Raw genomic sequence first — 15,847 nt, 5'->3', positions numbered from 1 at the left:
CGCTGCTTCACCCGCCTTCTCTACCACAGCACCGCATAACAACACACACACACGCTGCTTCACCCGCCTTCTCTACCACAGCACCGCATAACAACACACACACACGCTGCTTCACCCGCCTTCTCTACCACAGCACCGCATAACAACACACACACACGCTGCTTCACCCGCCTTCTCTACCACAGCACCGCATAACAACACACACACACGCTGCTTCACCCGCCTTCTCTACCACAGCACCGCATAACAACACACACACACGCTGCTTCACCCGCCTTCTCTACCACAGCACCGCATAACGACACACACACGCTGCTTCACCCGCCTTCTCTACCACAGCACCGCATAACAACACACACACGCTGCTTCACCCGCCTTCTCTACCACAGCACCGCATAACAACACACACACACGCTGCTTCACCCGCCTTCTCTACCACAGCACCGCATAACAACACACACACACGCTGCTTCACCCGCCTTCTCTACCACAGCACCGCATAACAACACACACACACGCTGCTTCACCCGCCTTCTCTACCACAGCACCGCATAACAACACACACACACGCTGCTTCACCCGCCTTCTCTACCACAGCACCGCATAACAACACACACACACGCTGCTTCACCCGCCTTCTCTACCACAGCACCGCATAACAACACACACACACGCTGCTTCACCCGCCTTCTCTACCACAGCACCGCATAACGAGATGGCGGTGGTCTTACCTTGACGCCCACGTTACCAGGCTTTTTTCGTTTCTCAGGCGCCTCTTTTAGTGCAGAACAAACTTGAGTTTCCATAGTCGGCTGAGCAGACGTCTCCGATTCGCCAGAACTCTCCACTTCGCAAAAAACACGCAGAAAACTTACCCAGAAATGAGAGCAAGTAAAACTGTGCTTCACAGCGCAGAGGCGGCTTCTTACATCTCGTTTTGTTTTTTGTTTTTTTGTAATCGGGTACACACTGCGGTAAAGGACAATGCACATTAAACACGTGTGGATTTAGCACGGGTTGTCACTTCACCGGCAGGTAACAATGGAAAGCCATCACCATGACGACTGTGATGTCTGTGACCGTGCCACGTGTCTCAGCACTGGACTGTGAGCACATAGACAGGCAGAGTAATAATGAGCGGCAGGCTTTGAAGAAGCATGGCCCTGAAATCACTCCATTAATAACACATCCCAAACGCGCTGCTCGTTCATGTGTAATGTGTGTGCTGTAATATCCAATGCGCAGGTGACAGGATTGCTCCTCACACCCAGCTGTGTCTGCAGGGCTGTGACACACTGAACCCTTTCTCTCCTGCAAGGAGTCTTGCCATACTTCAAGCTGTTTAAGAGAGTTTGCAGCCACCACAAAGCAAGCACTAGCAGGCTTTTAAATTTCCAAAGACCCGGGAATCGCTTGTGCTTCAGTGTTCATGCAGTGAGCTCTCTTGCTGTTGACTCTGGAGACGCTGTTCGGGCTGCACTGTGCCTGTGGGGTTGCAGGCTTAGTGACATCCTGACCATGTATGAGCAGCCTGGAAGAGGAACTGCTCAGGGGTTGCTTTATTAAGCAAGAGGTCTGAGTGGAGGAGATTAAACAAATCCATACACCCTGCATTTATAGATGTGTATGAGTCAGTGTGTATGTGATTGTGTGTCTGTTAGTGTATGTGATTGTGCGAGTCAGTGTGTGTCTGTTAGTGTATGTGTTAGTGTGTGTGTCTGTTAATGTATGTGATTGTGTGTGTGTGTTAGTGTATGTGATTGTGTGAGTCAGTGTGTGTGTGTGTGTGTGTGTTAGTGTATGTGATTCTGTGAGTCAGTGTGTGTCTGTTAGTGTATGTGTTAGTGTGTGTGTCTGTTAATGTATGTGATTGTGTGTGTGTGTTAGTGTATGTGATTGTGTGTGTGTGTGTTAGTGTGTGTGTTAGTGTATGTGATTCTGTGAGTCAGTGTGTTTCTGTTAGTGTATGTGATTGTGTGCGAGTCTGTGTGTGTCAGTGCAGACACAGCAGAGAGACAGAGAGAGAGCAGACTGGAAGAAGGAAACGAGCAGGTGAGAGGCTGGAAATGCACCAGGTTTATTAGAGACTGAGAGCTTGTGAAGACCCCCGGTACGATTAACACAGAGTCACATTCACCTGGGAGTGAGAACTACACACACACCCCCAAACAGGACAACACGACAGCAAGCAGCTCTGAACCCCACACACCCCCAAACAGGACAACATGACAGCAAGCAGCTCTGAACCCCACACACACCCACAAACAGGACAAAACGACAGCAAGCAGCTCTGAACCCCACACACCCCCCCCAAACAGGACAACATGACAGCAAGCAGCTCTGAACCCCACACACACCCACAAACAGGACAAAACGACAGCAAGCAGCTCTGAACCCCACACACACACACCCCCAAACAGGACAACATGACAGCAAGCAGCTCTGAACCCCACACACACCCACAAACAGGACAAAACGACAGCAAGCAGCTCTGAACCCCACACACCCCCAAACAGGACAACATGACAGCAAGCAGCTCTGAACCCCACACACACCCACAAACAGGACAAAACGACAGCAAGCAGCTCTGAACCCCACACACACACACCCCCAAACAGGACAACATGACAGCAAGCAGCTCTGAACCCCACACACACCCCCAAACAGGACAAAACGACAGCAAGCAGCTCTGAACCCCACACACCCCCAAACAGGACAAAACGACAGCAAGCAGCTCTGAACCCCACACACACACACACCCAAACAGGACAACATGACAGCAAGCAGCTCTGAACCCCACACACCCCCCCAAACAGGACAACACGACAGCAAGGAGCTCTGAACCCCTCACACACCTTCTATATTTATTGACTGGCAATGGCATATTAGGCCAGTAGAAGGTGAGGCTGAGCAGCAGGGCTGAGGGGCAGCCAGGGAGGCACAGGGCGAGGGGCGCCCCCCCGGGCAGATCCATCCTCGCTGCTCACAGCCTTACTCTGCACACCGAGTGGGGTGAGAGGCGAATGGTCTGAAAGGGTCTACAGCCCGGCAGTGTGGCCGGATACGAGAGCCGTCGACATCAACACACCTGCACGCACACGCACACACACGCACATGCCACAATAGAATTGTACAATACATAGCAGCCCCTCAGGCTCTGTTGAGTATATAATGTTTGAGTTACTGTACATCTTTCCTAGGCATGCAACACCAAAAGCTCTAGCACCCAGCTGCAGCCTCTCAGCTCAGCTGCACCCAGTCTGCTTCACACAGCGGGACTGTGAATAGAACGGCACACAGCACAGAGACTGCAGGGACACATCACGTGCACAGCCAGGGCTACGAGTACACTAGCCAGGGGGCCGCTACACTGGGAGGCAGGGCTACGAGTACACCAGCCAGGGGGCCGCTACACTGGGAGGCACGGACGCTATACTGGGAGGCAGGGCATGCATGGTTAGCAGAGGGAGCTGGTGGGCAGAGCTTGTGTTTCAGTCAAAGAGGGACGAGTCTCCCGGCCGGATTATGGTGGGTCTGGTGGGAGAGGGAGGCGGCCGGCGGCTGCAGAGAGAGGGGAAGAGGAGGGGGAGCAAGAAGAGAAAGAGAGAGAGAGAGAGAGAGGGTTAGGTGCTGCAAAGAGGTCAAGACAGTTTGGAAACACAGGTTAGATCACCATGTAGTTTCAGCTCATTTCTTTCTTTGAAACTATCTCTTCAGACTTCCATTTTAAAACAGTAGCAACAACTTTCACTGCTGAGTGACACTCTGGGGGTGGAGCTCACTGCTGAGTGACACTCTGGGGGTGGAGCTCTCTGCTGAGTGACACTGGGGGTGGAGCTCTCTGCTGAGTGACACTCTGGGGGTGGAGCTCACTGCTGAGTGACACTCTGGGGGTGGAGCTCTCTGCTGAGTGACACTCTGGGGGTGGAGCTCACTGCTGAGTGACACTCTGGGGGTGGAGCTCTCTGCTGAGTGACACTCTGGGGGTGGAGCTCACTGCTGAGTGACACTCTGGGGGTGGAGCTCACTGCTGAGTGACACTCTGGGGGTGGAGCTCACTGCTGAGTGACACTCTGGGGGTGGAGCTCACTGCTGAGTGACACTGGGGGGGGTGGAGCTCACTGCTGAGTGACACGGAGGGAGGGTTATTATTGGGATGAGCTCTTCACAGAAGACAGTCAGGTGAGGATCATTGCTGCTGATTGGAGTCATTTCCCATTCAAAGTGAAGAAACAGCTGCTTGGGTTTGTGATGATCGCTGCTTCTCTTAGACTCTTAGGAGAACAGTGATCCAAATTAGCCTGATCAATAACCTGTGAAAAACTTAATCTGAATAATGGAACAATGGGTTTCTGCAGCATCACTATGGTCCACTGTCATAAGAGCAGCGAGGCAGTGAGACAGAGTGAGTGAGAAAGTGGATGAGGCGGTCTAGACAGCAGGCTCAATGAGGGACAAATGCAGCACCTCCCTGCCTGTCTGAAATAAAGAGTCGTTGTTTCCGAGAGCAAACCCACAGAAATGCGTGCTCTGGTGAGGCTCTGGTTCTCTGAGCAGCCCACAGCTTCGAGGCCACGGAGCTGCAGCTGGGATTCTCCACACTGTGATCAGCGCTGCACGGATCCAACTATACAAAGAAACTTACTGATCAGTGCTGTCCCATTGATCTCAGGAGCTACCGATCAGTGCTGTCCCATTGATCTCAGGAGCTACCGATCAGTGCTGTCCCATTGATCTCAGGAGTTATTGATCAGTGCTGTCCCATTGATCTCAGGAGTTATTGATCAGTGCTGTCCCATTGATCTCAGGAGCTACCGATCAGTGCTGTCCCATTGATCTCAGGAGCTACCGATCAGTGCTGTCCCATTGATCTCAGGAGTTATTGATCACTGCTGTCCCATTGATCTCAGGAGTTATTGATCAGTGCTGTCCCATTGATCTCAGGAGTTATTGATCAGTGCTGTCCCATTGATCTCAGGAGTTATTGATCAGTGCTGTCCCATTGATCTCAGGAGTTATTGATCAGTGCTGTCCCATTGATCTCAGGAGCTACCGATCAGTGCTGTCCCATTGATCTCAGGAGTTATCTGATCACTGCTGTCCCATTGATCTCAGGAGTTATTGATCAGTGCTGTCCCATTGATCTCAGGAGTTATTGATCAGTGCTGTCCCATTGATCTCAGGAGTTATTGATCAGTGCTGTCCCATTGATCTCACAAGTTATTGATCAGTGATGTTTACAAGTCTAGCTTTCAGAGAGCCACGCACTTCCTCTGTGAGTGCAGCTTTAGAACTTACCTGGGAATGCTGGGGGGGGCGCGGTTGGGCCGGCTGGGGAGAGCGAGTGATGGGGAGAGAAGGAGCAGGAGAGGGTTGGGGAAGAGAGGGTGGAGACAGGCGCCCCCACGGAGGGAGGACAGCAAACTCTCCTCCTCTGGCATTGGAGGCCAGAGGGGGGGAGTCTCCCCCACTGAGACTCTCTCACTCCTCTCTCCCCTCTCGCTCACTACCACTCTCTTCCTCTCGCCACACTTCCTCTCCCAAGAGGGGGAAGAGAGGGAGAGAGGTGGGGAGGGAGAGAGGTGGGAGGAGAGTGGTGGAGAGGTGAGGAGGGAGTAGAGAGAGAGGGGGTGAGGAGGAGAAGGAGAGAGGGTGGGGAGGAGAGCAAGAGGGCGTGAGAGGTCGGGGAGGGAGACACACCTCTCCCCACTCTCCCACCCTTCCTCTCGGAGGCCCCAGGGGGTCCTCTAGGAGAGAGAAGGGGAGGGGGGCTGGGAGGAGAGGGGTAAGGAGGGAGAGAAGGGAGTAGAGAGGGGTGGGAGGAGAGGGGAGAGGGGTGGGGAGGAGAGGAGAGGGAGAGTGTGAGGAAGGAGAGAGAGGGGTGAGGAGAGGAGATGGGAGGAGAGCGAGGGGGTGGGAGGAAAGCGAGAGGGGGAGGACTTGGTCCCAAAAGAGAGAGGGAGATGTGAGGAAGGAGAGAGGGGTGAGGAGGGAGAGAGATGGGAGGAGAGCGAGAGGGGTGGGAGGAAAGCGAGAGGGGTTGGAGGAGGAGGGGGAGAAGGGGGGAGGAGACAGAGGTGAGAGGAGAGGGAGAGGAGAGAGGGAGAAGAGGGAAAGAGGGTTGGGGAAGAAAGGAAGTGTGAAGAGACAAAGCAGATCATTATCATCAAGATACAGAGCAACTAATACACAAGATTGATCATCGACGTCATCATCATCATTATTATTATTATTATTATTATTCATCTATTATAGAAGAGCCTCCTACACCCTCCCATTCCCCCCTGTGTCAGTACCAGAGCCCACTACACCCTCCCATTCCCCCCTGTGTCAGTACCAGAGCCCACTACACCCTCCCATTCCCCCCTGTGTCAGTACCAGAGCCCACTACACCCTCCGATTCCCCCCTGTGTCAGTACCAGAGCCCCTACACCCTCCCATTCCCCCCTGTGTCAGTACCAGAGCCCCTACACCCTCCCATTCCCCCCTGTGTCAGTACCAGAGCCCACTACACCCTCCGATTCCCCCCTGTGTCAGTACCAGAGCCCCTACACCCTCCCATTCCCCCCTGTGTCAGTACCAGAGCCCCTACACCCTCCCATTCCCCCCTGTGTCAGTACCAGAGCCCACTACACCCTCCCATTCCCCCCTGTGTCAGTACCAGAGCCCCTACACCCTCCCATTCCCCCCTGTGTCAGTACCAGAGCCCCTACACCCTCCCATTCCCCCCTGTGTCAATACCAGAGCCCCTACACCCTCCCATTCCCCGCTGTGTCAGTACCTACGGCCCCCCTGCCAGGAGCTGTCGATGGGGGGGGGCAGTGGTGTGGAGATGGTGGTGGTGGAGATGTCTCCGATGATTGCTAGTGCCTCCTTCAGGGCGTGGTGAGTGCGCAGGACCTCGTCCCGGCGCTGTGCCTGCTCTGCGGACTCGTCCATCAGCACGCTCTGATCCTCCGTGGAGTATAGTTGGGCCAGCAGCTCCGCGTTGATGAACTCCTTCACCTGCCAGGACAAACAGGGAGAGCCGAACCAGAACTCAATACCTGAACCAGAGCAAACTGAACCACAGTAACTGAACCAGAACTGAACCAGAACTGAACCTGAGCAAACTGAACCAGAACTGAACCAGAGCAAACTGAACCAGAACTGAACCAGAACAAACTGAACCAGAACTGAACCAGAACTGAACCTGAGCAAACTGAACCAGAGCAAACTGAACCAGAACTGAACCAGAACTGAACCTGAGCAAACTGAACCTGAGCAAACTGAACCAGAACTGAACCAGAACTGAACCTGAGCAAACTGAACCAGAACTGAACCAGAGCAAACTGAACCAGAACTGAACCAGAACAAACTGAACCTGAGCAAACTGAACCAGAACAAACGGAACCAGAACTGAACCTGAGCAAACTGAACCTGAGCAAACTGAACCAGAACTAAACCTGAGCAAACTGAACCACAGCAAACTGAACCAGAGCAAACTGAACTAGAGCTGCCCCCTAGCCTCGGCAGGCAGTACTGCATTGGCTGCTTACGTTGCTGATCATGAGGTGCATGATGGTCTTTGGCATGAGGTCCCTGATGCACTTGTTGACGATGGCCATGTAAGAGTCAACCAGGTTTCTGATGGTCTCCACCTGCCGCTCCAGCTGGGGGTCCATGGAGAAATTATCAGAGGGGCCTGAGTCATCGCTGTCCACCTGCAAGAGAGGAGAGAACTGTCAGCCACCAGCAACACCAACCAGCAATCAACCACCAGCAACTCCCACCAGCAACACCCACCAGCAATCAACCACCAGCAACTCCCACCAGCAACACCCACCAGCAATCAACCACCAGCAACACCCACCAGCAACACCCACCAGCAACACCCACCAGCAACACCCACCAGCAACACCCACCAGCAACACCCACCAGCAACACCCACCAGCAACACCCACCAGCAACACCCACCAGCAATCAACCACCAGCAACACCCACCAGCAATCAACCACCAGCAACACCCACCAGCAAACAACCACCAGCAACACCCACCAGCAATCAACCACCAGCAACACCCACCAGCAACACCCACCAGCAATCAACCACCAGCAACACCCACCAGCAACACCCACCAGCAACACCCACCAGCAATCAACCACCAGCAACACCCACCAGCAATCAACCACCAGCAACACCCACCAGCAAACAACCACCAGCAACACCCACCAGCAAACAACCACCAGCAACACCCACCAGCAATCAACCACCAGCAACACCCACCAGCAAACAACCACCAGCAACACCCACCAGCAAACAACCACCAGCAACACCCACCAGCAAACAACCACCAGCAACACCCACCAGCAACACCCACCAGCAACACCCACCAGCAATCAACCACCAGCAACACCCACCAGCAACACCCACCAGCAACACCCACCAGCAATCAACCACCAGCAACACCCACCAGCAATCAACCACCAGCAACACCCACCAGCAAACACCCACCAGCAACACCCACCAGCAATCAACCACCAGCAACACCCACCAGCAACACCCACCAGCAACACCCACCAGCAACACCCACCAGCAATCACCCACCAGCAAACACCCACCAGCAACACCCACCAGCAATCAACCACCAGCAACACCCACCAGCAATCAACCACCAGCAACACCCACCAGCAACACCCACCAGCAATCAACCACCAGCAACAACCACCAGCAACACCCACCAGCAATCAACCACCAGCAACACCCACCAGCAATCAACCACCAGCAACACCCACCAGCAACCCACCAGCAACACCCACCAGCAATCACCCACCAGCAACACCCACCAGCAATCAACCACCAGCAACACCCACCAGCAATCAACCACCAGCAACACCCACCAGCAATCAACCACCAGCAACACCCACCAGCAACACCCACCAGCAATCAACCACCAGCAACAACCACCAACAACACCCACCAGCAAACAACCACCAGCAACACCCACCAGCAATCAACCACCAGCAACTCCCACCAGCAACACCCACCAGCAATCAACCACCAGCAACACCCACCAGCAACACCCACCAGCAATCAACCACCAGCAACACCCACCAGCAACCACCCACCAGCAACACCCACCAGCAACACCCACCAGCAATCAACCACCAGCAACACCCACCAGCAATCAACCACCAGCAACACCCACCAGCAATCAACCACCAGCAACACCCACCAGCAATCAACCACCAGCAACACCCACCAGCAACACCCACCAGCAACACCCACCAGCAATCAACCACCAGCAACTCCCACCAACAACACCCACCAGCAATCAACCACCAGCAACACCCACCAGCGATCAACCACCAGCGATCAACCACCAGCAACACCCACCAACAACACCCACCAACAATCAACCAATGAAGAGGAGCAGGGTTACCATACCTATCAACACTCAAGAGAGCTTCCTTTATAAAAGTTTGCTATGGTATTTTAGCACAGTATTTTGCAGTTTTTTTGTAGGTAACCAGCTCAGACGAGTCTTATTAAACTCATAGTAAAACCAGGAATGGGTCAAACTGCTATACAATGGGAGCCTTATTTCCACCCATTACCATAGCACACCATACCAAATTAATTTAAACAGCGTCCTTCACGAACAAGCATCCCAGTGCGCTTTACAATATAAACTATAAACGGACTCAAAAGAGATCTAAACTGCTTGCTCGCAAAAAAGAGGATTAAAAAGAAAATACATGCTTAAAGCTTCAAGATGTAAAGATGTTGGTTGGCTCAGCATTGCAATAGAACCCACAGGGAGTGCAGTGCTGAGGGTGACGTGCTAGGAGAGTGCGCACGGATCTGGACTCCGCTGCACGGAGGAGGGAGGGGCTCCCCTTCGCTGGCTCAGCACACAGGGACAGCTGGCTCTCATTACCTCCCTCCACCCATTGGGAAGCCCACACCACAATCAAGCACAGAGGCTTTCAACTACTTCTCTGAAACAACAGAAACTCCCCCACTGAGGCAGGAGCCCTGGGTAGTGAGGGGAGAGGGGTCTCTTTACAAACAGAGCAAACCGATCCTCCAACAAGGCGCCAGCCCCTCCTGCCCTTAGTGTCTCACAGTAAAAGCACAGTTAAAGCATGGCAAAGCACAGGTAAGCACTGAGGTATTAGGTATGGTAAAGCATATTAAAAACCAGGGGATTCCCACAGCACTGGGGATCCCCTGGAATCCCCTGGAATCTGGACCCACTCTCCCCACGTGACCCACTCTGGACCCACTCTCCCCTCCTTTCTCTGCCCCGTCGCTGCAGGACCAGGATATTGAAATTATAAAATCAAGCGTCTGGAATTGAACTTGAAAAGAAATAAATGGAAAATATTTGTCTCTCTCTGCTGGGCGTCTGTGTGGCTCCAGTACAGGCGCCTCAAACAGATTATTGCAGCTACATCCAGAGACTCCTTGAGCAGTGTGGTCTAGGGACATGGTTTCAACAGTACAGGCTCTCCCGTAGCACGACATGTGGAGTTTAACCACTAAACCACACCCTCCCACTCCCTGAGCGCCAACCACTGAGCCACACTGCCTCCCTCCCAGTCCCTCAGCTCTGTGTTTATTTATGCAATATCTGTTAGGAAGTCACAGGGACTGCAGACAGAGTGACGTGGTGCAATGCATGCTTGGTCATTGTGACGCGTGCTTGGTCACTGTGACGCGTGCTTGGTCACTGTGACGCGTGCTTGGTCACTGTGACGCGTGCTTGGTCACTGTGAGGCGTGCTTGGTCACTGTGACGCGTGCTTGGTCACTGTGACGCGTGCTTGGTCACTGTGACGCGTGCTTGGTCACTGTGACGCGTGCTTGGTCACTGTGACGCGTGCTTGGTCACTGTGACGCGTGCTTGGTCACTGTGACGCGTGCTTGGTCACTGTGACGCGTGCTTGGTCACTGTGACGCGTGCTTGGTCACTGTGACGCGTGCTTGGTCACTGTGACGCGTGCTTGGTCACTGTGACGCGTGCTTGGTCATTGTGACGCGTGCTTGGTCATTGTGAAGGGGTACTCCCTGTCTGTGCGTGTTTTATGTTTTGTATTACTCTGTATTTGTAGTTGTTGTATTATTATGTAAAATGTATGTTTTGTGTGTAAAAACACGATGTTTTGTTATTATTGTTTACAGTCTGGATGGGGTTAAAATGCCCATCCAGACACAATGGTAAGAATGCAGGGTCAACAGTGAGTGACTACTGACAAACTGGCTGATGGCCACACGTCTGAGAAACCCTGGAGGGATAAACTAGGGAATTGATAGCCAGTTAATATAAAAACAAGCAGCTTTGGCTGAACAGGTTAGTGCGTTGAGAAGCGTAATGAGAGACAAGAGTCGATATTATCAGAAAGCCATTGTTACCCCTGCTGGTTTACACCAGCACCGTACCTGCTTTTGTTTCATGTCTGTTTTGTATATGTCTGTTTGTTTTGGCCGCTGTGTTGTTTTGTTTTGTATCTGTCTTTGTTTTCGCCGCTGTGCCGCTTTGTTTTGGGATAAGTGTTTTGCTTCTGTTGAAACCTTTTTATTTGCAATAAATCTGTGCCCCAGCACATTCATTCAAACCCCAGTGCTGTCTGCATCTCCTCCCTGGTCTGACGTCACTCACCAAGCCAATCTGTGACAGGTACTTTGCAGTTTCCTCATTCTTGTCCCATAGTTATACTATGCCACTACCATTTCTTTAAATAAGCTTAACACCACTCTGTGCTTCACAACTCTTACCTATGCTGCATCGTGCTTTATTCCACTTTGTTGAGCTTTTACTGTGGGAATCTTTTCTAAGGGTTTGCTTTGGAATATTCTTTACCATACCTTGCTATTCTTTCCAGCTCTTGCCTATACTTCCCATGCTTTCCCTGTGCTGCGTTACTCTGCTCTGACAAGGGTGTGGTGGTCTCTCTCCTGGCTGCTCAGGGACAGTCGCTGGAATTCACTGGCTGGATCGCAGCTCCTCTGTAATGAGAACCAGCTGCTGCACCGGCCTCACTATGAAAGCCCTTCTCTCCAGTGTGAGGAGGGCTCAGTCGCTGTGCTGCAGCCTCACTGTGAAAGCCCTTCTCTCCAGTGTGAGGAGGGCTCAGTCACTGTGCTGCAGCCTCACTATGAAAGCCCTTCTCTCCAGTGTGAGGAGGGCTCAGTCGCTGTGCTGCAGCCTCACTGTGAAAGCCCTTCTCTCCAGTGTGAGGAGGGCTCAGTCACTGTGCTGCAGCCTCACTGTGAAAGCCCTTCTCTCCAGTGTGAGGAGGGCTCAGTCACTGTGCTGCAGCCTCACTGTGAAAGCCCTTCTCTCCAGTGTGAGGAGGGCTCAGTCACTGTGCTGCAGCCTCACTGTGAAAGCCCTTCTCTCCAGTGTGAGGAGGGCTCAGTCACTGTGCTGCAGCCTCACTGTGAAAGCCCTTCTCTCCAGTGTGAGGAGGGCTCAGTCACTGTGCTGCAGCCTCACTGTGAAAGCCCTTCTCTCCAGTGTGAGGAGGGCTCAGTCACTGTGCTGCAGCCTCACTGTGAAAGTCCTTCTCTCCAGTGTGAGGAGGGCTCAGTCACTGTGCTGCAGCCTCACTGTGAAAGCCCTTCTCTCCAGTGTGAGGAGGGCTCAGTCACTGTGCTGCAGCCTCACTGTGAAAGCCCTTCTCTCCAGTGTGAGGAGGGCTCAGTCACTGTGCTGCAGCCTCACTGTGAAAGTCCTTCTCTTCAGTGTGAGGAGGGCTCAGTCACTGTGCTGCAGCCTCACTGTGAAAGTCCTTCTCTCCAGTGTGAGGAGGGCTCAGTCACTGTGCTGCAGCCTCACTGTGAAAGCCCTTCTCTCCAGTGTGAGGAGGGCTCAGTCACTGTGCTGCAGCCTCACTATGAAATGGTGTGCAGGGTATGCAGTGGGGGGCAGGTGGGGGGCAGGCAGGTCACTCACAGAGGGTTTCTCAGGGTAGACTCCAGCTCGCAGCAGAGAAGCCTTCCAGCTATCCACCTCTTCATGGGAGTCACAGGCCAGCTCCAGGTAGCGATAGTCCTTGTAAACATTCCTGGGAACAGAACAGAGCAATTCACAGCACTGAACACAGTCCCTCAGCTCTAACCCCTTGACCACTGCCTTCCAGTCCCTCAGCTCTAACCACTAGACCACAATGACTCCCGCCGCCCAGTCCCGGCTCTAACCCTCCCTCCTCCCAGCTCGGCTAACCACTAGACCTCGGCTCTAACCCTAGACCCTTGCACCTTTAACTTATGCACAGTAGCCTGTGCTCACACCGGAAGAAGGCATTACACCCCAGCACCTCACCGCCTCCACCTCGCTTCGGCTAACCAAGTACTGTCACAGATGGCTGGGGGTGTCCTCACCGCTCCAGTTCGGCTAATCAGGACCTCATAACGCTAGAACTTTTTTTTAGCTCCCAGTCGCTCGGCTCAACCCTAGACCTCACCGCTCCCAGTCGCTCGGCATCTAACCCTAATGCTCAGTCAGCTCCTCCAGTCGCTGGCTATAGTACACTAGGGGGTCCTTAAGTATCACCGAACTCCCACCGATGGCTAGGCTCGAACACTGACCTCCACCAGCTCCCAGCTCGCTTGGGCTCTAACCCTAGACCTCAACCGCCTCTTTCGTCGACACGGATAGGCTCTTGTACACTTCGTGGGAAACAGGAACATTAGAGCCTTGGATCCAAGTACGTTGGTGGGTATTTGAATACTGCCGCCTCCCAGTCGCTCGGCTCTAACCCTAGACCTCACCGCCTCCCAGTCGCTCGGCTCTAACCCTAGACCTCACCGCCTCCCAGTCGCTCGGCTCTAACCCTAGACCTCACCGCCTCCCACCCCCTAGACCTCACCGCCTCCCAGTCGCTCGGCTCTAACCCTAGACCTCACCGCCTCCCAGTCGCTCGGCTCTAACCCTAGACCTCACTGCCTTCCAGTCCCTCGGCTCTAACCCTAGACCTCACCGCCTCCCAGTCGCTCGGCTCTAACCCTAGACCTCACCGCCTCCCAGTCGCTCGGCTCTAACCCTAGACCTCACCGCCTCCCAGTCGCTCGGCTCTAACCCTAGACCTCACCGCCTCCCAGTCGCTCGGCTCTAACCCTAGACCTCACCGCCTCCCAGTCGCTCGGCTCTAACCCTAGACCTCACCGCCTCCCAGTCGCTCGGCTCTAACCCTAGACCTCACCGCCTCCCAGTCGCTCGGCTCTAACCCTAGACCTCACCGCCTCCCAGTCGCTCGGCTCTAACCCTAGACCTCACCGCCTCCCAGTCGCTCGGCTCTAACCCTAGACCTCACCGCCTCCCAGTCGCTCGGCTCTAACCCTAGACCACACCGCCTCCCAGTCGCTCGGCTCTAACCCTAGACCTCACCGCCTCCCAGTCGCTCGGCTCTAACCCTAGACCTCACCGCCTCCCAGTCGCTCGGCTCTAACCCTAGACCTCACCGCCTCCCAGTCGCTCGGCTCTAACCCTAGACCTCACCGCCTCCCAGTCGCTCGGCTCTAACCCTAGACCTCACCGCCTCCCAGTCGCTCGGCTCTAACCCTAGACCTCACCGCCTCCCAGTCGCTCGGCTCTAACCCTAGACCTCACCGCCTCCCAGTCGCTCGGCTCTAACCCTAGACCTCACCGCCTCCCAGTCGCTCGGCTCTAACCCTAGACCTCACCGCCTCCCAGTCGCTCGGCTCTAACCCTAGACCTCACCGCCTCCCAGTCGCTCGGCTCTAACCCTAGACCTCACCGCCTCCCAGTCGCTCGGCTCTAACCCTAGACCTCACCGCCTCCCAGTCGCTCGGCTCTAACCCTAGACCTCACCGCCTCCCAGTCGCTCGGCTCTAACCCTAGACCTCACCGCCTCCCAGTCGCTCGGCTCTAACCCTAGACCTCACCGCCTCCCAGTCGCTCGGCTCTAACCCTAGACCTCACCGCCTCCCAGTCCTCGGCTCTAACCCAGACCTCACCGCCTCCCAGTCGCTCGGCTCTAACCCTAGACCTCACCGCCTCCCAGTCGCTCGGCTCTAACCCTAGACCTCACCGCCTCCCAGTCGCTCGGCTCTAACCCTAGACCTCACCGCCTCCCAGTCGCTCGGCTCTAACCCTAGACCTCACCGCCTCCCAGTCGCTCGGCTCTAACCCTAGACCTCACCGCCTCCCAGTCGCTCGGCTCTAACCCTAGACCTCACCGCCTCCCAGTCGCTCGGCTCTAACCCTAGACCTCACCGCCTCCCAGTCGCTCGGCTCTAACCCTAGACCTCACCGCCTCCCAGTCGCTCGGCTCTAACCCTAGACCTCACCGCCTCCCAGTCGCTCGGCTCTAACCCTAGACCTCACCGCCTCCCAGTCGCTCGGCTCTAACCCTAGACCTCACCGCCTCCCAGTCGCTCGGCTCTAACCCTAGACCTCACTGCCTCCCAGTCGCTCGGCTCTAACCCTAGACCTTGCAGAGTGGTGTGTGCTGAGCGAGGGAGCAGTGCTCTGCAGGGTGGTGTGTGCTGAGCGAGGGAGCAGTGCTCTGCAGAGTGGTGTGCGCTGAGCGAGGGAGGAGTGCTCTGCAGTGGTGTGTGCTGAGCGAGGGAGCAGTGCTCTGCAGTGGTGTGTGCTGGTGGGTGCTCTGAGGTGTGTGCTGAGCGAGGGAGCAGTGCTCTGCAGCGTGGTGTGTGCTGAGCGAGGGAGCAGTGCTCTGCAGCTTGGTGTGTGCTGAGCGAGGGAGCAGTGCTCTGCAGAGTGGTGTGTGCTGAGCGAGGGAGCAGTGCTCTGCAGCTTGGTGTGTGCTGAGCGAGGGAGCAGTGCTCTGCAGCTTGGTGTGTGCTGAGCGAGGGAGGAGTGCTCTGCAGAGTGGTGTGTG

General features: G+C 54.7%; 1 protein-coding gene across 1 annotated transcript in view; it reads right to left on the bottom strand.

Annotated features, from left to right (window-relative positions):
• Positions 1-2,736: 2,736 nt before the first annotated feature.
• The window catches only part of dnm3a (dynamin 3a), a 53,054-nt gene continuing 39,943 nt past the window's right edge, over positions 2,737-15,847 (bottom strand). The window contains 6 exon segments of the mRNA XM_041270846.1: positions 2,737-3,561; positions 5,299-5,537; positions 5,711-5,747; positions 6,782-7,005; positions 7,539-7,703; positions 12,940-13,051. Coding sequence (XP_041126780.1) covers positions 3,492-3,561; positions 5,299-5,537; positions 5,711-5,747; positions 6,782-7,005; positions 7,539-7,703; positions 12,940-13,051 — 847 coding nt within the window. The 3' untranslated portion in view covers positions 2,737-3,491.

The sequence above is a fragment of the Polyodon spathula genome, chromosome 14, assembly GCF_017654505.1.
Source record: "Polyodon spathula isolate WHYD16114869_AA chromosome 14, ASM1765450v1, whole genome shotgun sequence".
Taxonomy (NCBI): Eukaryota; Metazoa; Chordata; class Actinopteri; order Acipenseriformes; family Polyodontidae; genus Polyodon; species Polyodon spathula.
The sequence above is the reverse complement of the archived record's forward strand: the minus strand, read 5'-3'. Positions and strand labels throughout refer to the sequence as shown.